The sequence below is a fragment of the Scyliorhinus torazame genome, chromosome 7 (assembly GCF_047496885.1).
Source record: "Scyliorhinus torazame isolate Kashiwa2021f chromosome 7, sScyTor2.1, whole genome shotgun sequence".
Classification (NCBI taxonomy): Eukaryota; Metazoa; Chordata; class Chondrichthyes; order Carcharhiniformes; family Scyliorhinidae; genus Scyliorhinus; species Scyliorhinus torazame.
The window spans coordinates 7593389-7618185 of NC_092713.1; the positions used below are offsets into that span (position 1 = coordinate 7593389).

At 51.4% G+C, this 24797-nt stretch overlaps 1 protein-coding gene across 1 annotated transcript in view; it reads right to left on the reverse strand.

The window, feature by feature from the left end:
- The window catches only part of tnni3k (TNNI3 interacting kinase), a 210991-nt gene that overhangs the window by 92707 nt on the left and 93487 nt on the right, over positions 1–24797 (reverse strand). Inside the window, 5 exon segments of the mRNA XM_072510295.1 lie at positions 3843–3947; positions 9254–9448; positions 12747–12804; positions 12905–12997; positions 14596–14652. Of these exon segments, the coding sequence (XP_072366396.1) occupies positions 3843–3947; positions 9254–9448; positions 12747–12804; positions 12905–12997; positions 14596–14652 (508 nt within the window).

Consider the following 24797-nt stretch of genomic DNA (forward strand, 5'->3'; position numbering starts at 1 on the left):
AGTTGGAGGGGAATTTGGCCACACTGTCATAGGTGTGTAAGGAGTATAGTAGGGGGCTGAGGACACAGCCTTGTGGGGCACCGGTGTTGAGGATGATCGTGGAGGAGGTGTTGTTGCCTATCTTTACTGATTGTGGCCTATGGGTTAGAAAGTTCAGGATCCAGTCGCAGAGGGAGGAGCCGAGGCCATGGCCACAGAGTTTGGAGATGAGTTTTGTGGGAATGATGATGTTGAAGGCTGAGCTGTAGTCGATAAATAGGAGTCTGACATAGGTGTCTTTGTTATCTAGGTGTTCCAGGGTAGAGTGCAGGGCCATGGAGGTGGCGTCTGCTGTGGACCTGTTGCAGCAGTAGGTGAACTGTAGTGGATCAAGGAAATCCGGGAGGCTGGAGTTGAAACTTACAGGATACTGCGGGGCCTGGATAGAGTGGACGTGAAGAGGATGTCTCCACTTGTAGGGAAAACTAGAACCAGAGGACACCATCTCAGACTAAAGGGACGATCCTTTAAAACATAGATGAGGAGGAATTTCTTCAGCCAGAGGGTGGTGAATCTGTGGAACTCTTTGCCGCAGAAGGCTGTGGAGGCCAAATCACTGAGTGTCTTTAAGGCAGAGATAGATAGGCTCTTGATTAATAAGGGGATCAGGGGTTACGGAGAAAAGGCAGGAGAATGGGGATGAGAAAATATCAGCCATGACTGAATGCCGGAGCAGACTCGATGGGCCGAGTGGTCTAATTCTGCTCCTGTGCCTTATGGTCTTATAAATACGACTTGCCTTTCATAAAACCATGCTGACTCTGATGGATTGCGTTTTGCCTTTCCAAATGTCCTGATATTATGTATTTGATAATTGAGTCTAACAATTTTCCAACAGCAGATGTTAAACTAACTGGTCTGTAATTTCCCACATTCTTCCCCCCCCCCCTTTTGAATAAGGGGTTTTATTAGCATTTTTCCAATCCACTGGAACCTTTCCCTTGTCCAGGGAATTTTGGAAAATTATAACCAATGGATCCATTATCTTCACTGCTACTTCCTTTAACACCCTAGGATGTAGGCCATCAGGCTCTGGGGACTTGTCTGTCTTCAATCCCAATAGTTTGTTGAGTACTGTTTCCCTATCGATGATAATTGTTCTATGTTCCTCCCTTTCTATTACCTCCCCCAGTATTAACTCCCCGGTCTCATCCGCCAAGGGACCACCATTCACTTTAGCTACTCTCTTCCCTGTTATATACTTACAGAAATTTTTGTTATTTTTTATATTTTGTGCTAATTTTCTTTCATAATTTACCTTTTCCCTTTTTATTATCTTTTTTAGTAACCCTTTGTTGATTTTTAAAAGATTGTTAATCTTCCAGCTTGCCACTGGCCTTTACAACATGGTACACCTTAGTTTTTGTCTTTATGTTATCTTTAACTTCCTTGCTTAGTCATGGATGTCTTTTCCCCTCTTATAAACTTTCTTCCTCATCAACTCGGAGCCGAAGTCCCTCGAGCAACCAACACTTACTACACTATGGACCACAATGGGGTCCGCCAGTTCCCACATCATGCAGGTACAACACATCGCCTGGCCCTGCATCTCTAATTTATTTGATTGGTTTTTAATTTATTTTTAAATTGTTCTTCGTTTCTGTAATCTGTAAAATATTTTTCCTTTTTATCTTTTTATCAATTTGGAAAAGAATTTAGACTCTCAGCTCTCATGGATTTCTTCAATCTTTTTAAATCTCTGGGCAGCATGACCCCAACCTCCCTCTCCCTTTGCCATTTCAACTCAGCATCCTGTTATTGGGCAGAGATGTCCGTCCTCAGCCTGCTGCAATGTTCCAGTGAAGCCCAATGCAGGCTTAAGGAGCAGAGCCTCATCCTCCGATCAGGCACGTTTCAGCCTTCCGGGCTTAACACTGACTTTAGACTGTGAACTTTCACCTCCATCTTAACCCCTCTTGTCTCCTTGGATGGTCCCAATGCGGCCCCCCTCCTCCCCAGGGCCACATGTCACTTGTTCTTTAGTTTTGTTGAGCATTACCCTTTGTTCTGCTATTAACACATTCTGCTATCTTACCTTTGTGCCACTATTATCACTTCTTTAGTCATTAATGCCACCGTTAATGTCTTGTGTCCATGACATCTTCATCAATTTCTCCTTCCCTGACCTTCGATTCTTCCACCCCTCCTCCTCCACCCCTCTCTCCAACTACAGAATTTATTGAGTTTCTATCTGTCTTCCGTTCTGACGAAGAGTCTTGTGAGAAGCACTCCGGGGCCCTGCCAGCCCCCTTCAGGTAGGAGAATCACTCTGGACTTTCTTCAGGAACGTCCAGCGTGGGAAACGCCCGCATTTTGATGCTGGAATGGGGACATAGCCCCATTATTGGAGAATCCTGCCCAATATCTCTCTTATCCTCTAAAATTCAGGGTTAATATTGAGGTAGATATGGATTAACAGGCAAACTGCAGCTGACCAGACCACACTGCACAACAAATGACAGCTGTGACCAAGGCAGATTCGACACATTTCTTAATAACCCACCCAGGGGTCAGAAATACTGAGAGTCAACCCATCTTGTTGAAAGACCGTCTCTCTCACGGGGGATTCTAGTCTTTATCTTCAATGATCTCACCTTGGAATTCACACCAAACGTTGCCCCAGCTCAGATGGCCTCGACAGCAGCTCACCTCATAGGGTCCCGAGATTCGGTTCCCCTGGATTCCCGAATCCGAACTCCAGCATCAACTCACAATCACAATTTCAGCTCTCCGGCCATACTCATTTCGATAGGATTGCTCCAAAGGGGCTTCTTCACCCCAAAGGCCTGCAGTGTGGAGCCACCAACCTTCTGCTTCCTCCTTCGATCACCAGGGCTTCTCCTGAGCCCGCTTCATTTCTCAAGGTTTCTCCTGAAAGCTCTTCACTCAAGGTCTGCGAATCCCAGCCCTTTTTCTGCTTGGAGCAACTCTCCCTCTGCTCCTCTTTCTTCTTAACTGGGGCCTCTCCCTGCCTCCAGTCTTGGACTCTTTTCGATTATGTGCCCGCTCCTAGATCACATCGCTCAGTTTTTCATGCCGCTTTCATTTTGGACAGACACACTTGGCCGGTGCTGTCGTTGTAAATAACTTCAAATGGTGTATTGCGTATGTACATCCCGCTCCCAGTTCACACATGCAAAATGCATGTTCATTGGGTCTTGGAGTTCTCACCCTCCGCCCCACAGGAAGGTACGTTGGGTCTCATAACACCCCAGAAGTGAAAAAATCTTCTCTACATCGACCTGATCAAACCCCTCACTATTCTCTTTTCTAGAGGTCAGTATTTCTTGATCGGTATAACTTCTAATTTCTGACGTCATCCTTAGAAATCCCTGAAAACATCCTGTCTACCTTCCCTCGTGCCTCTATATCCTAACTATTCCCAGTGCTCCAAGCGTGGTGTAACCAAGGTTCTGTACAAGTTTAACAATTCTATTCCTCTCGAAATGAATTCTGGTATTTGGTTTGTTTACTGTCCTCATTAACCTGCGTCACCACTTTTAGTGATGTATGTATCTGTACCCTTTGATCTTTCCGATCCTCTACCATACTTGGGTTCTTAGTTTCTAGGTACTTTGTGGCCTCCTCGTTCCTCCTGGAAAAATGAAACCCCTCACATTTATCTCTATCGAAAACGATTTGCTGATTGCACACATGTTCCATGTTAATGTTGCCTTGCATTAATGAATAATGGCCTGACTGAAACATTTTGAGCTTTGAAAATTCAGTTGGACGAATGAGTGAAGCAATTTAACTGCTGACATTGGTTTCTTCCCCATTCCCAGAGGCCCAGGCTAACGTACCTGTTGAGGTCTCGGTGTATGATTGGTTGAGGCAAGTTGTGAAGATATTCCATGCCTTTGGCCACATCAATCGCAATAATTAATTTGGATTGAAGTCCAATGATTCTGTGGATTCAAGTACAAGAGTAACAAGGCAGATTTGGAAATGTAAATAACAAACACAGCGTGTGCCTTTTTAATAATAAAACATCCCAAACTGCTTCACAACCCGACCTGCAAATGTTGACATAATTTGCATTCAACAGCACCCATTTGACATCAATTACACTCAAAAGCAATCAGTTTGATCATTTAATATCACGAGTAATATCAGTGACATCGAGGTCATCAATTGCCCCAAACCACAGAACTCATTAAAAAGGCAAATGGAATGTTAGTGTTTATTGCCAAAGGCCTGGAGTATAAAAGTAGGGAAGTGTTGTTGCAATTGTATACGGTGTAGGTGAGACCACATCTGGAGCATTGTGTCCAGTTTTGGTCCCCTTATTTGAGGAAGGATGTGGGACATTGGAGGCCGTTCAGAGGAGGGTCACCAGATTGATTCCAGGGATGAAAGGGTTAACGTGTGAGGAGAGATTAAACAGTTTGGGTTTATACTCGCTGGAGTTTAGAAGGACGAGAGGGGATCAGATCGAGGTATAGAAGATCCTAAAGGTCCATCGCACCATCCGACTCACCATGGATTACTCTCCAGAATCGATTGCATTCTTGGACACACGCACTTCCATCAAGGACGGTCACCTCAGCACTTCGCTTCACCGCAAGCTCACAAATAACCTCACGATGCTCCACTTCTCCAGCTTCCACCCTAAACACATTAAAGAAGCCATCCCCTATGGACAAGCCCTCCGGATACACAGGATCTGCTCAGGTGAGGAGGAGCGTAATAGACATCGACGGATGCTGAAAGACGCAAGAATGGGTTAAGGTGCTCGACTCATCGATCGACAGTTCCAACGCGCCACAGCAAAAAAACACACCGACCTCCTCCGGACACAAACACGGGACACAACCGACAGAGTACCCTTCGTCGTTCAGTACTTCCCCGGGGCGGAGAAACTACGGCATCTTCTTCGCAGCCTTCAACACGTCATCGATGAAGCAGAACATCTTGCCAAGGCCACATCCCCACTAATTGCCTTCAAACAACCGCGCAACCTCGAACAGATCACTGTTTGCAGCAAACTACCCAGTCTTCAGGAGAACAGCGACCATGACACGACACAACCCTGCCATGGCAATCTCTGCAAGACGTGCCAGATCATCAACATGGATACCACCATTACACGTGAGAACACCACCCACCAGGTACGTGGTACATACTTGTGTGACTCGGCCAACGTTGTCTACCTCATACGCTGCAGGAAAGGATGTCCCGAAGCGTGGTACATTGGCGAGACCATGCAGGCGCTGCGACAACGGATGAACGGACATCGCACAACAATTGCCAGGCAGGAATATTCCCTTCCAGTCGGGGAACACTTCAGCAGTCAAGGGCATTCAGCCTCTGATCTCCAGGTAAGCGTTCTCAAAGGCGGCCTTCAGGACGTGCAACAACGCAGACTCGCCGAGCAGAAACTTATAGCCAAGTTCCGCACGCATGAGTGCAGCCTGAACCGGGACCTGGGATTCATGTCGCATTACATTCATCCCCCACCATCTGGCCTGCGAAATCCTACCAACTGTCCTGGCTTGAGACAATTCTCACCTCTTTAACCTGGGATTACCCCTTTCCCTAGTTGCACCGTCTGGACCTGTAAAGACTTAATTACCTGCAAAGACTCGCATTCAAAATATGGTCTTGCATCATTGAATTTGTCTATATATATGTTTCTGGAACCGACCTCTTCATTCACCTGAGGAAGGAGCAGTGCTCCGAAAGCTAGTGATTTGAAACAAACCTGTTGGATTTAACCTGGTGTTGTAAGACTTCTTACTGTGCCCACCCCAGTCCAACGCCGGCATCTCCACATCAGAAGCTCATGGAACAGAGGAAAGGTTGCTGCCCGGAAGGCGAGAGAAGAGAATTGGAACTTTTGGGTCTTCTTTGTTGTGTAGGAATATGATGGGGAGCAGCAGGAAAACTCTCTGTGGGAAAAACAGTCTCAGCAGAGTGGAGTGAGATCCAGGAGCCTGTGGAATTCTGGATGGTCGGCACTATTGTGAGCTGAAGGGGAGGGAGATTCATCGAGGTGGTTCCTTGCTGGTGTGTATCGGGTCAGGAAAACCCGGATGGAATGGAACAATTGTTGAAATAAGCCAACTGGATGTTTTGTCCTGACCTGGTGGGGAGGGGTAAACCTGGAGGGCTAGGTTTGACCACGAGACTGCCCCTTTAATGCTACACAACTGTGAGAAGGGTGGTGATGTGGTGAATGGACCATGTTCCCAGCCCAGGTGCCTTCATAACACGGGCAAACAGGTTGAGTACCAACTTGCAAATCTTTCCAACATGCGCCATGGCAGAATGGAAGAGATTCTTGGTCAACCATCTTTAGACGGCACCGGCAAGCACCATGATTAGCACCTTACCGAGCATAACCATGGATCAACTCAAAGGTCCATGGCGCCACCGTCTTTTCAGAGTACGGTGCCTGAAGAGAGAGAGCAATCTGTCGGACGTGTAGCTTAGAGTAAAATTATTTCATGAGGCATATTTTGGTTACATTATTTAGTTAAAGCAAAACTTGCCTTTTCTTTTGTTAGAAGTACCAATTAACATTAGTTCATTAACATTTGACACATGTTTACTTTCGTTTGTTTGTTACAGCAAAACACTTAAAAAGTGAATTCTTGTCCTTCAATTATTTGCAGGGGACAATCTTTAAAAACAAGGGGGTCGCCCATTTACGACGGAGATGAGGAGAAACCTTGGGTTGGATTCTCCGTGAGCGGCATCATCCGTTTCTCCGGGAGCGCACTCACGCCCGCGGAATTCCCGACAGCGTGCGGCGCCCACAACTGGGGTGCCCATTGACCGGCTGCCGGGACGTAGAATCCTGCTGTCGACGAGGGGGGGGCTGCACCAGAAAGCGGGTGGACGGGATGGAGAATCCCGCCCCTTTTGTTCCAGAGGGTCATCAGTCTCTGGAACTTTCTTGCTGAAAAGCCGGTGGAAGCAAGAGTCTTTGACTGTTTTCAAGGCAGAGTTAGATAGATTTTTGATGAACAAGGGGGTGGAAGGTTATCGGGGGGGGTGGCGGGGGGGGGGGGGGGCGGGGCAGGAATGTGGGGTTGAGGTTAAAATCAGATCAGCCTCAATCTTATAGAATAGCGGAGCAGACTCGAGGGGCCGAGTGGCCTCACTCCTGCTTCTTACAGAACATAGAACATAGAAAAATACAGCACAGAACCCGCCCTTCGGCCCACGATGTTGTGCCGAACTTTTGTCCTACATTAAGAACAAATTAATCTACACTCCATCATTCTACCGTAATCCATGTACCTATCCAATAGCCGTTTGAAGGTCCCTAATGTTTCCGACTCAACTACTTCCACAGGCAGTGCATTCCATGCCCCCACTACCCTCTGGGTAAAGAGCCTACCTCTGACATTATGCACTGTGTCTCATTGACATCTTGGGGATTCTCTTCTTTTTAAAGCTTAATAGGCTCGACAACGATCGTAACAAGTGACAGGAGGGAGGGTAACCAGAGGGACTCAGATTGAAGAGAATCGGGAAAAGAAGCAGAGGGGGAGATGAGGAGGATGTTTTTTACACAGCGAGTTGTTGTGAGGCAGAGGGCGAGATGAGGAGGATGTTTTTTACACAGTGAGTTGTTGTGAGGCAGAGGGGGAGATGAGGAGGATGTTTTTTACACAGCGAGTTGTTGTGAGGCAGAGGGGGAGACGAGGAGGATGTTTTTTACACAGCGAGTTGTTGTGAGGAAGAGGGGGAGACGAGGAGGATGTTTTTTACACAGCGAGTTGTTGTGAGGAAGAGGGGGAGACGAGGAGGATGTTTTTTACACAACGAGTTGTTGTGAGGCAGAGGGGGAGACGAGGAGGATGTTTTTTACACCAAGTTGTTGTGAGGAAGAGGGGGAGACGAGGAGGATGTTTTTTACACAGCGAGTTGTTGTGAGGCAGAGGGGGAGACGAGGAGGATGTTTTTTACACAGCGAGTTGTTGTGAGGCAGAGGGGGAGATGAGGAGGATGTTTTTTACACAGCGAGTTGTTGTGAGGCAGAGGGGGAGACGAGGAGGATGTTTTTTACACCAAGTTGTTGTGAGGAAGAGGGGGAGACGAGGAGGATGTTTTTTACACCAAGTTGTTGTGAGGAAGAGGGGGAGACGAGGAGGATGTTTTTTACACAGCGAGTTGTTGTGAGGCAGAGGGGGAGATGAGGAGGATGTTTTTTACACAGCGAGTTGTTGTGAGGCAGAGGGGGAGATGAGGAGGATGTTTTTTACACAGCGAGTTGTTGTGAGGCAGAGGGGGAGATGAGGAGGATGTTTTTTACACAGCGAGTTGTTGTGAGGCAGAGGGGGAGATGAGGAGGATGTTTTTTACACAGCGAGTTGTTGTGAGGCAGAGGGGAGATGAGGAGGATGTTTTTTACACAGCGAGTTGTTGTGAGGCAGAGGGGGAGATGAGGAGGATGTTTTTTACACAGCGAGTTGTTGTGAGGCAGAGGGGGAGATGAGGAGGATGTTTTTTACACAGCGAGTTGTTGTGACGCAGAGGGGGAGATGAGGAGGATGTTTTTTACACAGCGAGTTGTTGTGAGGCAGAGGGGGAGATGAAGAGGATGTTTTTTACACAGCGAGTTGTTGTGAAGCAGAGGGGGAGATGAGGAGGATGTTTTTTACACAGCGAGTTGTTGTGAGGCAGAGGGGGAGATGAGGAGGATGTTTTTTACACAGCGAGTTGTTGTGAGGCAGAGGGGGAGATGAGGAGGATGTTTTTTACACAGCGAGTTGTTGTGAGGCAGAGGGGGAGATGAGGAGGATGTTTTTTACACAGCGAGTTGTTGTGAGGCAGAGGGGGAGATGAGGAGGATGTTTTTTACACAGCGAGTTGTTGTGAGGCAGAGGGGGAGATGAGGAGGATGTTTTTTACACAGCGAGTTGTTGTGAGGCAGAGGGGGAGATGAGGAGGATGTTTTTTACACAGCGAGTTGTTGTGGGGCAGAGGGGGAGATGAGGAAGATGTTTTTTACACAGCGAGTTGTTGTGATCTGGAAGGTGCTGCCTGAAAGGGCGGTGGAAGCAGATTCAACAATAACTTTCCAAAGGGAATTGGGCAAACGCTGGAAGGGGAAAGATTTAGAGAGCTCCAGGGAAAGAGGCGGAGGAGTGGGACAAGTGGATAGCTCTTTCAAAGAACCAATGGACCGAATGGCCACCTTCTGCAATGTAGGATTACGTGAAAGCACAGCCGGCAGAGTGTTAGTTACTGGAAAGTCTACCTCTTCTGTTCATGTAAGAGGGAGAACAAGGATCCTCCCGAGATGAACTGGGTCACGATGGCGAACTGACTGGGGTCATCCAGGCAGGCTCCGACAAACTGAATAACGCAGGGGTGGTTGAGGCGACAGAGGATGGAAACCTCGCGGCAAAACATGTCCACATCAGACTTGGAGCAGAACGTGTTCGCTCGATATCTAATTGATGAAAAATGTGAAGAGGTGGAGTAAAAATGTAAAGTACGCTGACCAGCATCAAGTAGCCATGACCTGTGAACATTTGATACATGTTGAGTACCTCACAATAATCAGAGCCAGGGGGCTCTCTGTCATATCGATGTCTGACCCTCACTGAGGGAAGACCTTAATGTTCCACCCGGGTGGGTTCTGGGGCAGGCGGGGGAGGAGGGATTGTTAAATTCCACAAAGAGGACTCCCTCCGGGCTCCTGCTCGCACCAAAACACGGAGCAATTTCATGGTGGGGTGTGAAGGCCTTGAGTGGGAAACTGCTCCTCTTCCAATTCATGGTGGAAAGGTGAGGGGTCGCTTCCAACAGAACTCCTTATAACTGGGGGCACCCTACCCTTAAGACCCGGTGACCTCCGGACCTCCCCCTCCCCCGCGGCCTATCCCCCAAAGACCTCGATCACCGCCCTCGCGAGCATCCAGATGTTCCCTACCCTCCCTGCCAGGGAACCCGGGCACTTAAGAATCCTCTGGCTCCCGAGAGCTAGTCCTGCCAAGTGGCTCCTCCGGCCACTGCAGCGCTCTTCCTGGAGGGACTAGAGAGTTGGCAATCAGATTGGCCAGCAGCTCTCCGAGGCGGAGCTTTCCCTCGAGTGAGGGACAGAGCGTTAACATGGCATCAGGGCCGCTGGAGCTGACAGGGATGTGTTCCCATTGACTTTTCAGATTGAACGCTCGGCTTTTAGTGCGATTACCAAAGGGACAAGAGGAACCCATTCAGTTCCTCAAAACTGTCAGGGGGTCAGTACTGAGGGAGTGCCGCATTGTCAGAGGGTCAGTACTGAGGGAGTGCAGCACTGTCAGAGGGTCAGTACTGAGGGAGTGCCGCACTGTCAGAGGATCAGTACTGAGGGAGTGCTGCACTGTCAGAGGGTCAGTACTGAGGGAGTGCCGCACTGTCAGAGGGTCAGTACTGAGGGAGTGCCGCACTGTCAGGGGGTCAGTACTGAGGGAGTGCCGCACTGTCAGAGGGTCAGTACTGAGGGAGTGCAGCACTGTCAGAGGGTCAGTACTGAGGGAGCGCCGCACTGTCAGAGGATCAGTACTGAGGGAGTGCAGCACTGTCAGAGGGTCAGTACTGAGGGAGCGCTGCACTGTCAGAGGGTCAGTACTGAGGGAGTGCTGCACTGTCAGGGGGTCAGTACTGAGGGAGTGCCGCACTGTCAGAGGGTCAGTACTGAGGGAGTGCAGCACTGTCAGAGGGTCAGTACTGAGGGAGCGCCGCACTGTCAGAGGATCAGTACTGACGGAGTGCTGCACTATCAGAGGGTCAGTACTGAGGGAGCGCTGCACTGTCAGAGGGTCAGTACTGAGGGAGTGCTGCACTGTCAGGGGGTCAGTACTGAGGGAGTGCCGCACTGTCAGAGGGTCAGTACTGAGGGAGTGCCGCACTGTCAGGGGGTCAGTACTGAGGGAGTGCCGCACTATCAGAGGGTCAGTACTGAGGGAGCGCTGCACTGTCAGAGGGTCAGTACTGAGGGAGTGCTGCACTGTCAGGGGGTCAGTACTGAGGGAGTGCCGCACTGTCAGAGGGTCAGTACTGAGGGAGTGCAGCACTGTCAGAGGGTCAGTACTGAGGGAGCGCCGCACTGTCAGAGGATCAGTACTGACGGAGTGCTGCACTATCAGAGGGTCAGTACTGAGGGAGCGCTGGACTGTCAGAGGGTCAGTACTGAGGGAGTGCTGCACTGTCAGGGGGTCAGTACTGAGGGAGTGCCGCACTGTCAGAGGGTCAGTACTGAGGGAGTGCCGCACTGTCAGGGGGTCAGTACTGAGGGAGTGCCGCACTGTCAGAGGGTCAGTACTGAGGGAGTGCAGCACTGTCAGAGGGTCAGTACTGAGGGAGTGCCGCACTGTCAGAGGATCAGTACTGAGGGAGTGCTGCACTGTCAGAGGGTCAGTACTGAGGGAGTGCCGCACTGTCAGAGGGTCAGTACTGAGGGAGTGCTGCACTGTCAGGGGGTCAGTACTGAGGGAGTGCCGCACTGTCAGAGGGTCAGTACTGAGGGAGTGCAGCACTGTCAGAGGATCAGTACTGACGGAGTGCTGCACTATCAGAGGGTCAGTACTGAGGGAGCGCTGCACTGTCAGAGGGTCAGTACTGAGGGAGTGCTGCACTGTCAGAGGGTCAGTACTGAGGGAGTGCCGCACTGTCAGAGGGTCAGTACTGAGGGAGTGCTGCACTGTCAGAGGGTCAGTACTGAGGGAGCGCCGCACTGTCAGAGGATCAGTACTGACGGAGTGCTGCACTATCAGAGGGTCAGTACTGAGGGAGCGCTGCACTGTCAGAGGGTCAGTACTGAGGGAGTGCTGCACTGTCAGGGGGTCAGTACTGAGGGAGTGCCGCACTGTCAGAGGGTCAGTACTGAGGGAGTGCTGCACTGTCAGAGGGTCAGTACTGAGGGAGTGCTGCACTGTCAGAGGGTCAGTACTGAGGGAGTGCTGCACTGTCAGACGGGTATTGGAGTATTATCGGATGTCATTGATCCCTCATGCCCTTTAACCTCCTGCCCTTATTGAGGCATTATAGGACAGTTACATATTGGATATTTCTCGACCCATTCTTACGTCTTCTAATTTTTGCTACAAATGAAACATGTTCTTTTATCTACTCAAATAATCCAAAGTCTTGTTCCCTCCCCCTGAACCTCATTTCTGACCACCCCAGATGTCTGAACCTTTTTCAATATTCAATCATTCTGTAAATTGTTGATGAGATCACATTTGTCAATAATCTATAAATGTACCAAATGTCACAGCACCAGGGACCCGGGTTCGATTCCCCGCTGGGTCACTGTCTGTGCGGAGTCTGCACGTTCTCCCCGTGTCTGCGTGGGTTTCCTCCGGGTGCTCCGGTTTCCTCCCACAAGTCCCGAAAGACGTGCTGTTAGGTGAATTGGACATTCTGAATTTTCCCTCCCTGTACCTGAACAGGCGCCGGAATGTGGTGACTAGGGGATTTTACAGTAACTACATTGCAGTGTTAATGTAAGCCTACTTACATTACTGCAATGTAAGGGGCTGCTTTAGCACACTGGGCTAAATCGCTGGCTTTTAAAGCAGACCAAGGCAGGCCAGCAGCACGGTTCGATTCCCGTACCAGCCTCCCTGAACAGGCGCCGGAATGTGGTGACTAGGGGCTTTTCACAGTAACTTCATTTGAAGCCTACTTGTGACAATAAGTGATTTTCATTTCATTTCATTTGTGACAATAAAGATTATTATTATATGTTACCATTATGATTTTACCTTTTAATGGCGACGATTTTGTTTCTGCATCTCCCTTTGTAAACTTTGCCAAACGAACCTAAATGGTTTCAGACACATTAGAGGTAGACAGTTTGTGATAATTTGACTTTTTCCGGAACTTGGCATCTCGATTGCATCAGGAGCTTTTCCATTTTTACCTGATCCAATGATTTCGTGGAACTCGATGTCCGACAGCTGAAGGTGGAAATGAGAAGGAAGTCCAGCTCGGAGAAGCAGAACATCGGCTTTCTCTGCGTTGTGGGGGCGGCAAGCAGGGGGTGAACAGAGAGAGGCTGAGTGATCACAGAGCTGCCAAGAATACATCAACATCTTGCATCTATGTAGCACCTATAATGTAGCAAAAACAGCCCTGGGCACTTCACAGGAGTGACATCAGACATCGTTCAACACCGGGCCACGTCAGGGGATATTAGACTCGGTGGTGGTGAAAAAACGGGCAGTTTAAACTCTGGGGTAGAGCATGCGCGAGAGTGGAGAAAGTTAGAGAGCTTCAGGAGGGAATTTCAGAACTTGGGGCTGAGGCAGCAGTAGGCATCACCATGAATGGTGGAGCGATCAGATTTGGGAGCTGCCCAGTGATTTGTGCCGAAGGAGGAATGCTGAGAGCATTGCAGAGAGAAAGAGAAGGATGATTTAGTCCATATTGTTTGAGCTGGTGCTAGTTCCCCATTAACCTGCACGGTCGATATCGAGGCACATTGTGGAGGGAAAATAGAGGAAATCTGTTAAATCGCACGACAATGAAACCAGGAAGTATTTATTAAATTTCTTGTTTAGTCATTTCCCTTCTCCTGCAGATGTTGCCACCTTTATGGAGCCGGCCATTTTCTTTTCCTGATCCCTGTGTGAGACAGTGGGCGGGATTCTCCCGTCTCCAGCCGCGAGTTTCTCTCCGGCGCGCCATTTGCTGGCGGAGAGATTCTCTACTCCCGCCGCTTGTCAATGGGTTCCCATTGAAACCCCCCACCCCCCCCCACGCCACTGGGAAACCTGGAGGCGGGGGTGCGCTCCCGGCCGGAAAATAGGATCCCGACATTCGGAGAATTCCAGCCAATGTGTCTGCAGGAGTCCTGTGTGCAGATTTGGTCTCCTTGTTTAAGGATAGAATTGCATCAGAAGCTGTTCAGAGAAGGCTCACTTGATTGGTAACTGGGATGGGGGTTTCTCTTATCAGGCTAAGTTGGGCAGACTGGGCCTGGATCTATTGGAATGACCCATTCCTGCTCCTAACCCGCATGCTCGCCTGTTCGTAAACACGTGGTGTCACAGGTGAGCCCACCCAACACTTACAGAAAGGGTCACCGGTTGGTCATTCGGACTGAGATCCTTGGTTGCGATTTCCCCTGTCCCCTCACATGTTGAGGCTTACAGGGTGCTGCGTTGACCACCCAGTATGTGCGACTCCCAGCCAGAAGGCTGTGGAGGCCAATTCACTGAGTGTCCTTAAGACAGAGCCAGATAGGTTCTTGATTAATATGAGGATCAGGGGTTATGGGGAGAAGGCAGGAGGATGGGGATGAGAAAAATATCAGCCATGATTGAATGGCGGAGCAGACTCGATGGGCCGAGTGGCCTAATTCTGCTCCTATGTCTTATGGTCTTATGGCCTGGTGTCGTCTACGGAGGACTGAGCCTCGTAATGAATTACGTTGCTGTCGGTGTTAATCTTATCCTTGAAGCAATCTTCCTGTTTGTTATTAATCTCTGTGAAATGCAACTGGTAGACACATTATTTCTGTCACTTGACACCCTGCCATCGAATCCTCACATTTTGTATGCAGACGTCTCAACATTGAAACGTGTCTCATTAGAACGTGCGCCTCCTCACCTTTTGTCATGCTTTTGATCTTCCCAAGTGGCGATGGAACTGAAACGTAGGAACCATCTACAAGAGAAAGGGGGGTTTCCAAAATAATATTGATTTTAAATCTATCACAGGCACAATTATGACAAGGATGAACCTAAAGTTAAAGAAATAACTAGAATTTATGTAACATCTTTTATCGGATCATCGATTCGAACAGCATGACAGGAGGCCATTCGGTCCACCGTGGCTGGGATGGCTTTTTGAGTTAGTCCCATTGGCCCCGCTCTTTCCCCACAGCCCTGAAAATGTTTCCTTTTCCAGTATTTATCCAATTCCCTTTTGAAAGTTATTGTTGAATCTGCTTCCATCGCCCTTTCAGGCAGCACCTTCCAGATCACAACAACTCGCTGTGTTGTCATGAGAATGTCGCTTTAAGAAATGTTTGGCTGCTCATGTTACTGCAGTGATGTCAGAGTGTGGGTGGAGCTGGGCTGTGGCTCTGCTTTTTAGTTTCGCTTTGAGAAAAGCTTGGGTGTGTCTGTATCTTTTTGGTTTTGTTTTCAGTGTTGGAGCTGAAGCCAGATTCAGCAGCTGTATTGCTGTTCTCTCTGCCATGAATAGATTATCTCTTGATCAGAATTATAAATGTTTTCAGCAGTGACTTTAACCTGATGTGCTTCTGATAAAGGTTTTGTTTTTAAGCCGTATGGATGTTAAAAGGAAAGCTTAAAGGATTACTTAGTGTTGTATTCTTTGGAGGTTGTATTTGAATTGATGGTTGCTAAGATGTTCACTGTATGTTTTAAAAAGGTTAACTTCAGTTCATAGAATAAACATTGTTTTGTTTCAGATAATACTTTCCCATTTCTGCTGTACCACCCTGTAGAGTGGGCCGTGTGCTCCCCATACCACAATCTATTGAAAGTTGTGGGTCAGGTGAATTCCATGATACACTTTGCGGTTCTCGAAACCCTGGCCCAGAACAATGTAAAAAGGTTATTTTCTTCTTCCACCTGTTTCCTTTGTCAATTACCTGAAAATGTTAATTCCCGGCTTCAGTGAAACATAGCCCAAAAGTACTTTTCAAAATGTGGGGAAGTGGCAGCCTGGGGCGACGGGTCGCTACAACGGGAAATTCCATTGGCAAGAGGCGGGAAGGTATGATCCCGCCGCCAGTGAACGGCGCGCGGCCAAGAAACAGACGGCTGAGGAACCGGAGAATCCCGCCCATTCTCTTCAGAATTGTTGGGGATTAAATATTGTCCCGAGGACACTGGGATACACTCACCTCATCTCCTTCAAAATAGTGAATGAGGATTTTTTATGTTTCCCGAGAGGCCAGACTGTGACCGCCTTCCATCTCGTAGGACAATAGTTTGTGCCATGATGGTGACCATTGTTGGTGTGACTCATAGAATCATCGAACCATAGAATTTACAGTGCAGAATGAGGCCATTTGGCCCATCGAGTCTGCACAGGCCCTTGGAAAGAGCACCCTACTTAGGGCCATATCTCCGCCATGCCCCCGTAACCCAGTAACCCCACCTAACCTTTTTTTTGGACACAAAGGGCAATTTAACACGGCCCATCTACCTAACCTGCACGTCTTTGGACTTGTGGGAGGAAACCGGAGCACCCGGAGGAAACCCACGCAGACACGGGGAGGATGTGCAGACTCCGCACAGACAGTGACCCAGCGGGGAATCGAACCTGGGACCCTGGAGCTGTGAAGTCACAGTGCTAACCACTGTGCCACCAAGCCTCACTCTGGCATGTCAGTCTCTGCTGCCTTGACTGCAGGGGAATACGGTGGCTGAGAAAGATAACAATTCACTGGCCTCTGTGTTCTCTGGACCTTGTTCTTGGTCGACTGAGCTTTTTGTTTCTGTTCGTCTCTTCCAGTGTCCTTCCAAACAGTAAACCTCCAGAGGTCGCAGCCGTCAGCGCCGGTCTTACAATTGCCAGTATTAATGTCTATCATCTTCATATCTCACTTGTGGGTGTCTTTGTAGCAAAGGTACGGATGCTCAGGAGGTTGTGACTCAACGGCCATCTTACCGTACAGAAAGGTCTGTGGATAATGGTCATCATCCATTTGATGAATGTGGCTTAGTTTGCACAGACATTGTTGGCTTAGCAATGAGTTTATGCTGATGGAATCAGCTTGCTCCAGGACCTCTGAGTTGGTGACCTTGTCCTGCCAAGAGATGTCGATGATATGTCTGAGGCGGAGAAGGTGGAAACTGTCAGGCCTTTCTTCTGCCTAGTGTATGTGCTCCAGGTCTCACCACTGGAGAGGAGTCAGCTGAGGACACAGGCTTGGTAGACTCACACTTTGGTGTTCTTAGTAAGGCCACTGTTGTTCCAAATTCTCTTACTCAACTTGGACAGAGCAGCTGCAGGTGTCTGATCTGTGTTGATTTCAGCATCAAGTGACAGATTGCTGGTGATCGTGGAGCCTTGATATGTGAAACTATCCACAACCTCGAGCTTCACCTTGTCTTGGTCTCCCCATGCCGACACTATAGTTAAGAAAGCCCACCAACGACTCTACTTTCTCAGAAGACTAAGGAAATGTGGCATGTCAGCTACAACTTTCACCAACTTTTACAGGTTGATGCACCATTGAAAGCATTCTTTCTGGTTGTATCACAGCTTGGTATGGAGCCTGCTCTGCCCAAGACCGTAGGAAACTACAAAAGGTTGTGAATGTAGCCCAGTCCATCAGGCAAACCAGCCTCCCATCCATTGACTCTGTCTACAATTCCCGCTGCCTCAGAAAGGCAGCCAGCATAATTAAGGACCCCACGCACCCCGGACATACTCTCTTCCACCTTCTTCCGTCAGGAAAAAGATACCAAAGTTTGAGGTCACGTACCAACCGACTCAAGAACAGCTTCTTCCCGACTGCCATCAGACTTTTGAATGGACCTACTTCGTATTAAGTTGACCTTTTCCCAACATCCCAGTTACTGAGATGAGTATCTCAGTTACTTTGTAGAATTTTCTCAAATTTGTTAGATTCTGGAAAGGTTCCATCGGATTAGAAAATAGTGGATTTGACTCCTTGGTTGAAGAAAGGAAGGAGGCAAAGAGCAGGAAACTACAGGTCAGTTAGCTTAACATCTGTCATGGGGAAAACGCCAGAATCTATTACTGAGGTTACAGCGGTGCACATGGAAGATCTCAATGCAACCAGGCAGAGTCAACGTGGTTTCGTGAAATGGAAATCATGTTTGACGAACTTATTGGAGTTATTTGAGGAAGATAAATAAAGGGGAATCTGTGATTGTGTCAGAGAGTCACAGAGCTTTACATCACGAAAAAAGGAACATCCATCCATTTATGCACTGGCTGTACTTAGATTTCAAGTAGGTTTTTGACAAGGTGGCAAATCAAAGATTACTATTTTAAACTGAGAGCTCATGGCATGGGATAACGGTTTAGCAAGGATAGAGGGTTGCGTGGCCAACAGGAAGCAGTGAATAGGGATAAAGGTGTCTTTTTTGAGTTGGCAAAATGTGAGGAGTGCTGTGCCTCAGAGATCAGTGCCGGGGCCTCAACTATTTCCCACCCACATCAATGACTTGGGGGAAGGGGAAGGGTGTGTGGAGGCTCAATTTTCTGACAGCACAAAGACAGGTATAAAAGTGAGTTGTGAAGACGACACAAGGCGTCTGCAACGGGGCATTGCAGTTTAACGGGGAGTGGATGAAGTAGAACGTGGGGAAATGTGAACTTGTCTATTTTTGAAGGAAAAATAGAAAAGAAGCAAGTTATCAAAATGGGGAGAGATTACAGAACTCTGAGCTAGAGAGGGATCTGGGTGTCCGGTTACAGAGGGATCTGGGTGTCTATGTACAGAGGGATCTGGGTGTCCGGGTACAGAGGGATCTGTGTGTCCGGGTACAGAGAGATCTGGGTGTCCGGGTACAGAGGGATCTGGGTGCCCGGGTACAGAGGGATCTGGGTGTCTCTGTACAGAGGGATCTGTGTGTCCGGGTACAGAGAGATCTGGGTGTCCGGGTACAGAGGGATCTGGGTGTCTGTGTACAGAGGGATCTGTGTGTCCAGGTACAGAGGGATCTGGGTGCCCGGGTACAGAGGGATCTGTGTGTCCTGGTACAGAGGGATCAGGGTGGCTGTGTACAGAGGGATCTGGGTGACCGGGTACAGAGGGATCTGGGTGTCTGTGTACAGAGGGACCTGGGTGCCCGGGTACAGAGGGATCCGTGTGTCCAGGTACAGAGAGATCTGGGTGCATGGGTACAGAGGGATCTGGGTGCCCTGGTACAGAGGGATCTGGGTGTCCGGGTAAAGATGGATCTGGGTTTCCGGGTACAGAGGGATCTGGGTGTCCGGGTACAGAGGGATCTGGGTGTCCGGGTACAGAGGGATCTGGGTGTCCGGGTACAGAGGGATCTGAGTGTCCGGGTACAGAGGGATCTGGATGTCCGGGTAAAGAGGGATCTGGGTGTCCGGGTACAGAGGGATCTGGGTGTCCGGGTACAGAGGGATCTGGGTGTCTGTGTACAGAGGGATCTGGGTGTCCGGGTACAGAGGGATCTGGGTGTCCGGGTACAGAGGGATCTGGGTGTCTGGGTACAGAGGGATCTGGGTGTCCGGGGACAGAGGGATCTGGGTGTCCAGGTGCTGAGGGATCTGGGTGTCCGGGTACAGAGGGGCCTGAGTGTCCGGGTACAGAGGGATCTGGGTGTCCGGGTACAGAGGGATCTGGGTGCCCGGGTACAGAGGGATCTGGGTGTCTGTGTACAGAGAGATCTGGGTGTCCGGGTACAGAGGGATCTGGGTGTCTGGGTACAGAGGGATCTGGGTGTCTGGGTACAGAGGGATCTGGGTGTCTGTGTACAGAGGGATCTGGGTGTCTGGGTACAGAGGGATCTGGGTGTCCGGGTACAGAGGGATCTGGGTGTCCAGGTGCTGAGGGATCTGGGTGTCCGGGTACAGAGGGATCTGAGTGTCCGGGTACAGAGGGATCTGGGTGTCCGGGTACAGAGGGATCTGGGTGCCCGGGTACAGAGGGATCTGGGTGTCTGTGTACAGAGAGATCTGGGTGTCCGGGTACAGAGGGATCTGGGTGTCTGGGTACAGAGGGATCTGGGTGTCTGGGTACAGAGGGATCTGGGTGTCTGTGTACAGAGGGATCTGGGTGTCTGGGTACAGAGGGATCTGGGTGTCCGGGTACAGAGGGATCTGGGTGTGTGTGTACAGAGGGAGCTGGGTGTCCGGGTACAGAGGGATCTGGGTGTCCAGGTGCAGAGGGATCTGGGTGTCCGGGTACAGAGGGATCTGGGTGCCCAATTACAGAGGGTCTGGTGTCCGGGTACAGAGGGATCTGGGTGCCCGGGTACAGAGGGATCTGGGTGTCTGTGTACAGAGGGATCTGGGTGTCTGGGTACAGAGGGATCTGGGTGTCTGGGTACAGAAGGATCTGTGTGTCTGTGTACAGAGGGATCTGGGTGTCCGGGTACAGAGGGATCTGGGTGTCCGGGTACAGAGGGATCTGGGTGTCTGTGTACATAGGGATCTGGGTGTCCGGGTACAGAGGGATCTGGGTGTCCGGGTACAGAGGGATCTGGGTGTCCGGGTACAGAGGGATCTGGGTGTCCGGGGAGAGAGTGATCTGGGTGTTCGGGTTCAGAGGGATCTGGGTGTCCGGGTAGAGAGGGATCTGGGTGCCCGGGTACAGAGGAATCTGGGTGTCCGGGTACAGAAGGATCTGGGTGTCCGAGTACAGAAGGATCTGGGTGTCCGGGTACAGAGGGATCTGGGTGTCCGGGTACAGAGAGATCTGCGTGACCGGGTACAGAGGGATATGGGTGTCTGGGTACAGAGGGATCTGGGTGCCCGGGTACAGAGGGATATGGCTGCCCAGGTACAGCGGGATCTGGGTGTCCGGGTACAGAGGGATCTGGGTATCCGGGTACAGAGGGATCTGTGTGTCCGGGTACAGAGGGATCTGGGTGTCTGTGTACAGAGGGATCATGGTGTCTGGGTACAGAGGGATCTGGGTGCCCGGGTAGAGAGGGATCTGGGTGTCCGGGTACAGATCTGGGTGCCCGGGTACAGAGGGATCTGGGTGTCTGGGTACAGAGGTATTTGTGTGTCTGTGTACAGAGGGATCTGGGTGTCCGGGTACAGAGGGATCTGGGTGTCCGGGTACAGAGGGATCTGGGTGTCCAGGTACAGAGGGATCTGGGTGTCTGTGTACATAGGGATCTGGGTGTCCGGGTACAGAGGGATCTGGGTGTCCGGGTACAGAGGGATCTGGGTGTCCGGGTACAGAGGGATCTGGGTGTCCGGGGAGAGAGTGATCTGGGTGCCCGGGTACAGAGAGATCTGGGTGTCCGGACACAGAGGGATCTGGGTGTCCGAGTACAGAGGGATCTGGGTGTCCGGGTACAGAGGGATCTGTGTGTCTGGGTACAGAGGGATCTGGTTGTCCGAGTACAGAGGGATTTGGGTTTCCGGGTACAGAGGGATCTGTGTGTCCAGGGTACAGAGGGATCTGTGTGTCCGGGTACAGAGGGATCTGCGTGTCTGGGTACAGAGGGATCTGGGTGTCTGGTTACAGAGGGATCTGGGTGTCCGGATACAGAGTAATCTGGGTGTCTGCGTACAGAGGGATCTGCGTGCCTGGGTACAGAGGGATCTAGGTGTTCGGGTTCAGAGGGATCTGGGTGTCCGGGTAGAGAGGGATCTGGGTGTCCGTGTAGAGAGGGATCTGGGTGCCCGGGTACAGAGGGATCTGGGTGTCCGGGTACAGAAGGACCAGGGTGTCCGAGTACAGAAGGATCTGGGTGTCTGTATACAGAGGGATCATGGTGTATGGGTACAGAGGGATCTGGGTGCCCGGGTAGAGAGGGATCTGGGTGTCCGAGTACAGAGGGATCTGGGTGTCCGAGTGCCGAGGGATCTGGGTGTCCGGATACAGAGGGATCTGGGTGTCCGGGTACAGAGGGATCTGGATGTCCGGGAACAGAGGGATCTGGATGTCCGGGTACAGAGGGATCTGGGTGACCGGGTACAGAGGGATCTGGGTGTCTGGGTACAGAGGGATCTGGGTGCATGGTACAGAGGGATCTGGGTGCCCGGGTACAGAGGGAGCTGGGTGCCCGGGTGCAGAGGGATCTGGGTGTCGGGGTACAGAGGGATCTAGGTGCCCGGGTACAGAGCGATCTGAGTGTCCGGGTACAGAGGGATCTGCGTGTCCGGGTACAGAGGGATCCGGGTGTACAATACAGAGGGATCTGGGTGTTCGGGTACAGAGGGATCTGGGCGTCCGGGTACAGAGGGATCTGGGTGCCCTGGTACAGAGGGATCCGGGTGTCCGTGTACAGATGGACCTGGGTGTCTGGGTACAGAGCGATCTGGGTGTCCGGGTAAAGAGGGATTTGGGTGCCTGGGTACAGAGGGATCTGGGTGCCTGGGTACAGAGGGATCTGGGTGTCCGGGTACAGAGGGATCTGGGTGTCCGGGTACAGAGGGATCTGGGTGTCTGTGTACATAGGGATCTGGGTGTCCGGGTACAGAGGGATCTGGGTGTCCGGGTACAGAGGGATCTGGGTGTCCGGGTACAGAGGGATCTGGGTGTCCGGGGAGAGAGTGATCTGGGTGTTCGGGTTCAGAGGGATCTGGGTGTCCGGGTACAGAGGGATCTGGGTGTCCGGGGAGAGAGTGATCTGGGTGTTCGGGTTCAGAGGGATCTGGGTGTCCGGGTAAAGAGGGATTTGGGTGCCTGGGTACAGAGGGATCTGGGTGTCCGGGTAGAGAGGGATCTGGGTGCCCGGGTACAGAGGAATCTGGGTGTCCGGGTACAGAAGGATCTGGGTGTCCGAGTACAGAAGGATCTGGGTGTCCGGGTACAGAGGGATCTGGGTGTCCGGGTACAGAGAGATCTGCGTGACCGGGTACAGAGGGATATGGGTGTCTGGGTACAGAGGGATCTGGGTGCCCGTGTACAGAGGGATATGGCTGCCCAGGTACAGCGGGATCTGGGTGTCCGGGTACAGAGGGATCTGGGTATCCGGGTACAGAGGGATCTGTGTGTCCGGGTACAGAGGGATCTGGGTGTCTGTGTACAGAGGGATCATGGTGTCTGGGTACAGAGGGATCTGGGTGCCCGGGTAGAGAGGGATCTGGGTGTCCGGGTACAGATCTGGGTGCCCGGGTACAGAGGGATCTGGGTGTCTGGGTACAGAGGTATTTGTGTGTCTGTGTACAGAGGGATCTGGGTGCCCGGGTACAGAGGGATCTGGGTGTCCAGGTACAGAGGGATCTGGGTGTCTGTGTACATAGGGATCTGGGTGTCCGGGTACAGAGGGATCTGGGTGTCCGGGTACAGAGGGATCTGGGTGTCCGGGTACAGAGGGATCTGGGTGTCCGGGGAGAGAGTGATCTGGGTGCCCGGGTACAGAGAGATCTGGGTGTCCGGACACAGAGGGATCTGGGTGTCCGAGTACAGAGGGATCTGGGTGTCCGGGTACAGAGGGATCTGTGTGTCTGGGTACAGAGGGATCTGGTTGTCCGAGTACAGAGGGATTTGGGTTTCCGGGTCCAGAGGGATCTGTGTGTCCAGGGTACAGAGGGATCTGTGTGTCCGGGTACAGAGGGATCTGCGTGTCTGGGAACAGAGGGATCTGGGTGTCTGGTTACAGAGGGATCTGGGTGTCCGGATACAGAGTAATCTGGGTGTCTGCGTTCAGAGGGATCTGCGTGCCTGGGTACAGAGGGATCTAGGTGTTCGGGTTCAGAGGGATCTGGGTGTCCGGGTAGAGAGGGATCTGGGTGTCCGTGTAGAGAGGGATCTGGGTGCCCGGGTACAGAGGGATCTGGGTGTCCGGGTACAGAAGGACCAGGGTGTCCGAGTACAGAAGGATCTGGGTGTCTGTATACAGAGGGATCATGGTGTATGGGTACAGAGGGATCTGGGTGCCCGGGTAGTGAGGGATCTGGGTGTCCGAGTACAGAGGGATCTGGGTGTCCGAGTGCCGAGGGATCTGGGTGTCCGGATACAGAGGGATCTGGGTGTCCGGGTACAGAGGGATCTGGATGTCCGGGAACAGAGGGATCTGGGTGACCGGGTACAGAGGGATCTGGGTGTCTGGGTACAGAGGGATCTGGGTGCATGGTACAGAGGGATCTGGGTGCCCGGGTACAGAGGGAGCTGGGTGCCCGGGTGCAGAGGGATCTGGGTGTCGGGGTACAGAGGGATCTAGGTGCTCGGGTACAGAGCGATCTGAGTGTCCGGGTACAGAGGGACCTGCGTGTCCGGGTACAGAGGGATCCGGGTGTACAATACAGAGGGATCTGGGTGTTCGGGTACAGAGGGATCTGGGCGTCCGGGTACAGAGGGATCTGGGTGCCCTGGTACAGAGGGATCCGGGTGTCCGTGTACAGATGGATCTGGGTGACTGGGTACAGAGCGATCTGGGTGTCCGGGTAAAGAGGGATTTGGGTGCCTGGGTACAGAGGGACCTGGGTGTCGGGGTGCAGAGGGATCTGGGTGTCCGGGTACAGAGGGATCTGGGTGTCCGGGTGGAGAGGGATCTGGGTGTCCGGGTACAGAGGGGTCTGGGTGTCCGGGTACAGAGGGATATGGGTGTCCGGGTACAGAGGGTTCTGGGTGTCTGGGTACAGAGGGTTCTGGGTGTCTGGGTACAGAGGGATCTGGGTGTCTGGGTACAGAGGATTCAGGGTGTCTGGGTACAGAGGATTCAGGGTGTCCGGGTACAGAGGAATATGGGTGTCCGGGTACAGAGGAATCTGGATGTCCGGGTACAGAGGGATCTGGGTGGCCGGGTACAGAGGGAACTAAATGTCCGGCTATCTGGCTGCCCGGGTACAGAGGGATCAGGGTGCCTGGGTACAGAGGGACCTGGGCGTCCGGGTACAGACGGATCTTGGTGTCCAGGTACAGAGGGATCTGGGTGCCCGGGTACAGAGGGATCTGGGTGTCTGGGTACAGAGGGCTCTGGGTGCCCGGGTACAGAGGGATATGTGTGTCTGGGTACAGAGGGATCTGGGTGTCCGGATACAGAGGGATCGTGTGTCCGGATACAGAGGGATCGTGTGTCCGGGTACAGAGGGATCTGGTGTCTGGGTACAGATGATCTGGGGGTCCGGGTACAGAGGGATCTGGTGTCCGGGTACAGATGATCTGGGGGTCTGGGTACAGAGGGATCTGGGTGTCCGGGTACAGC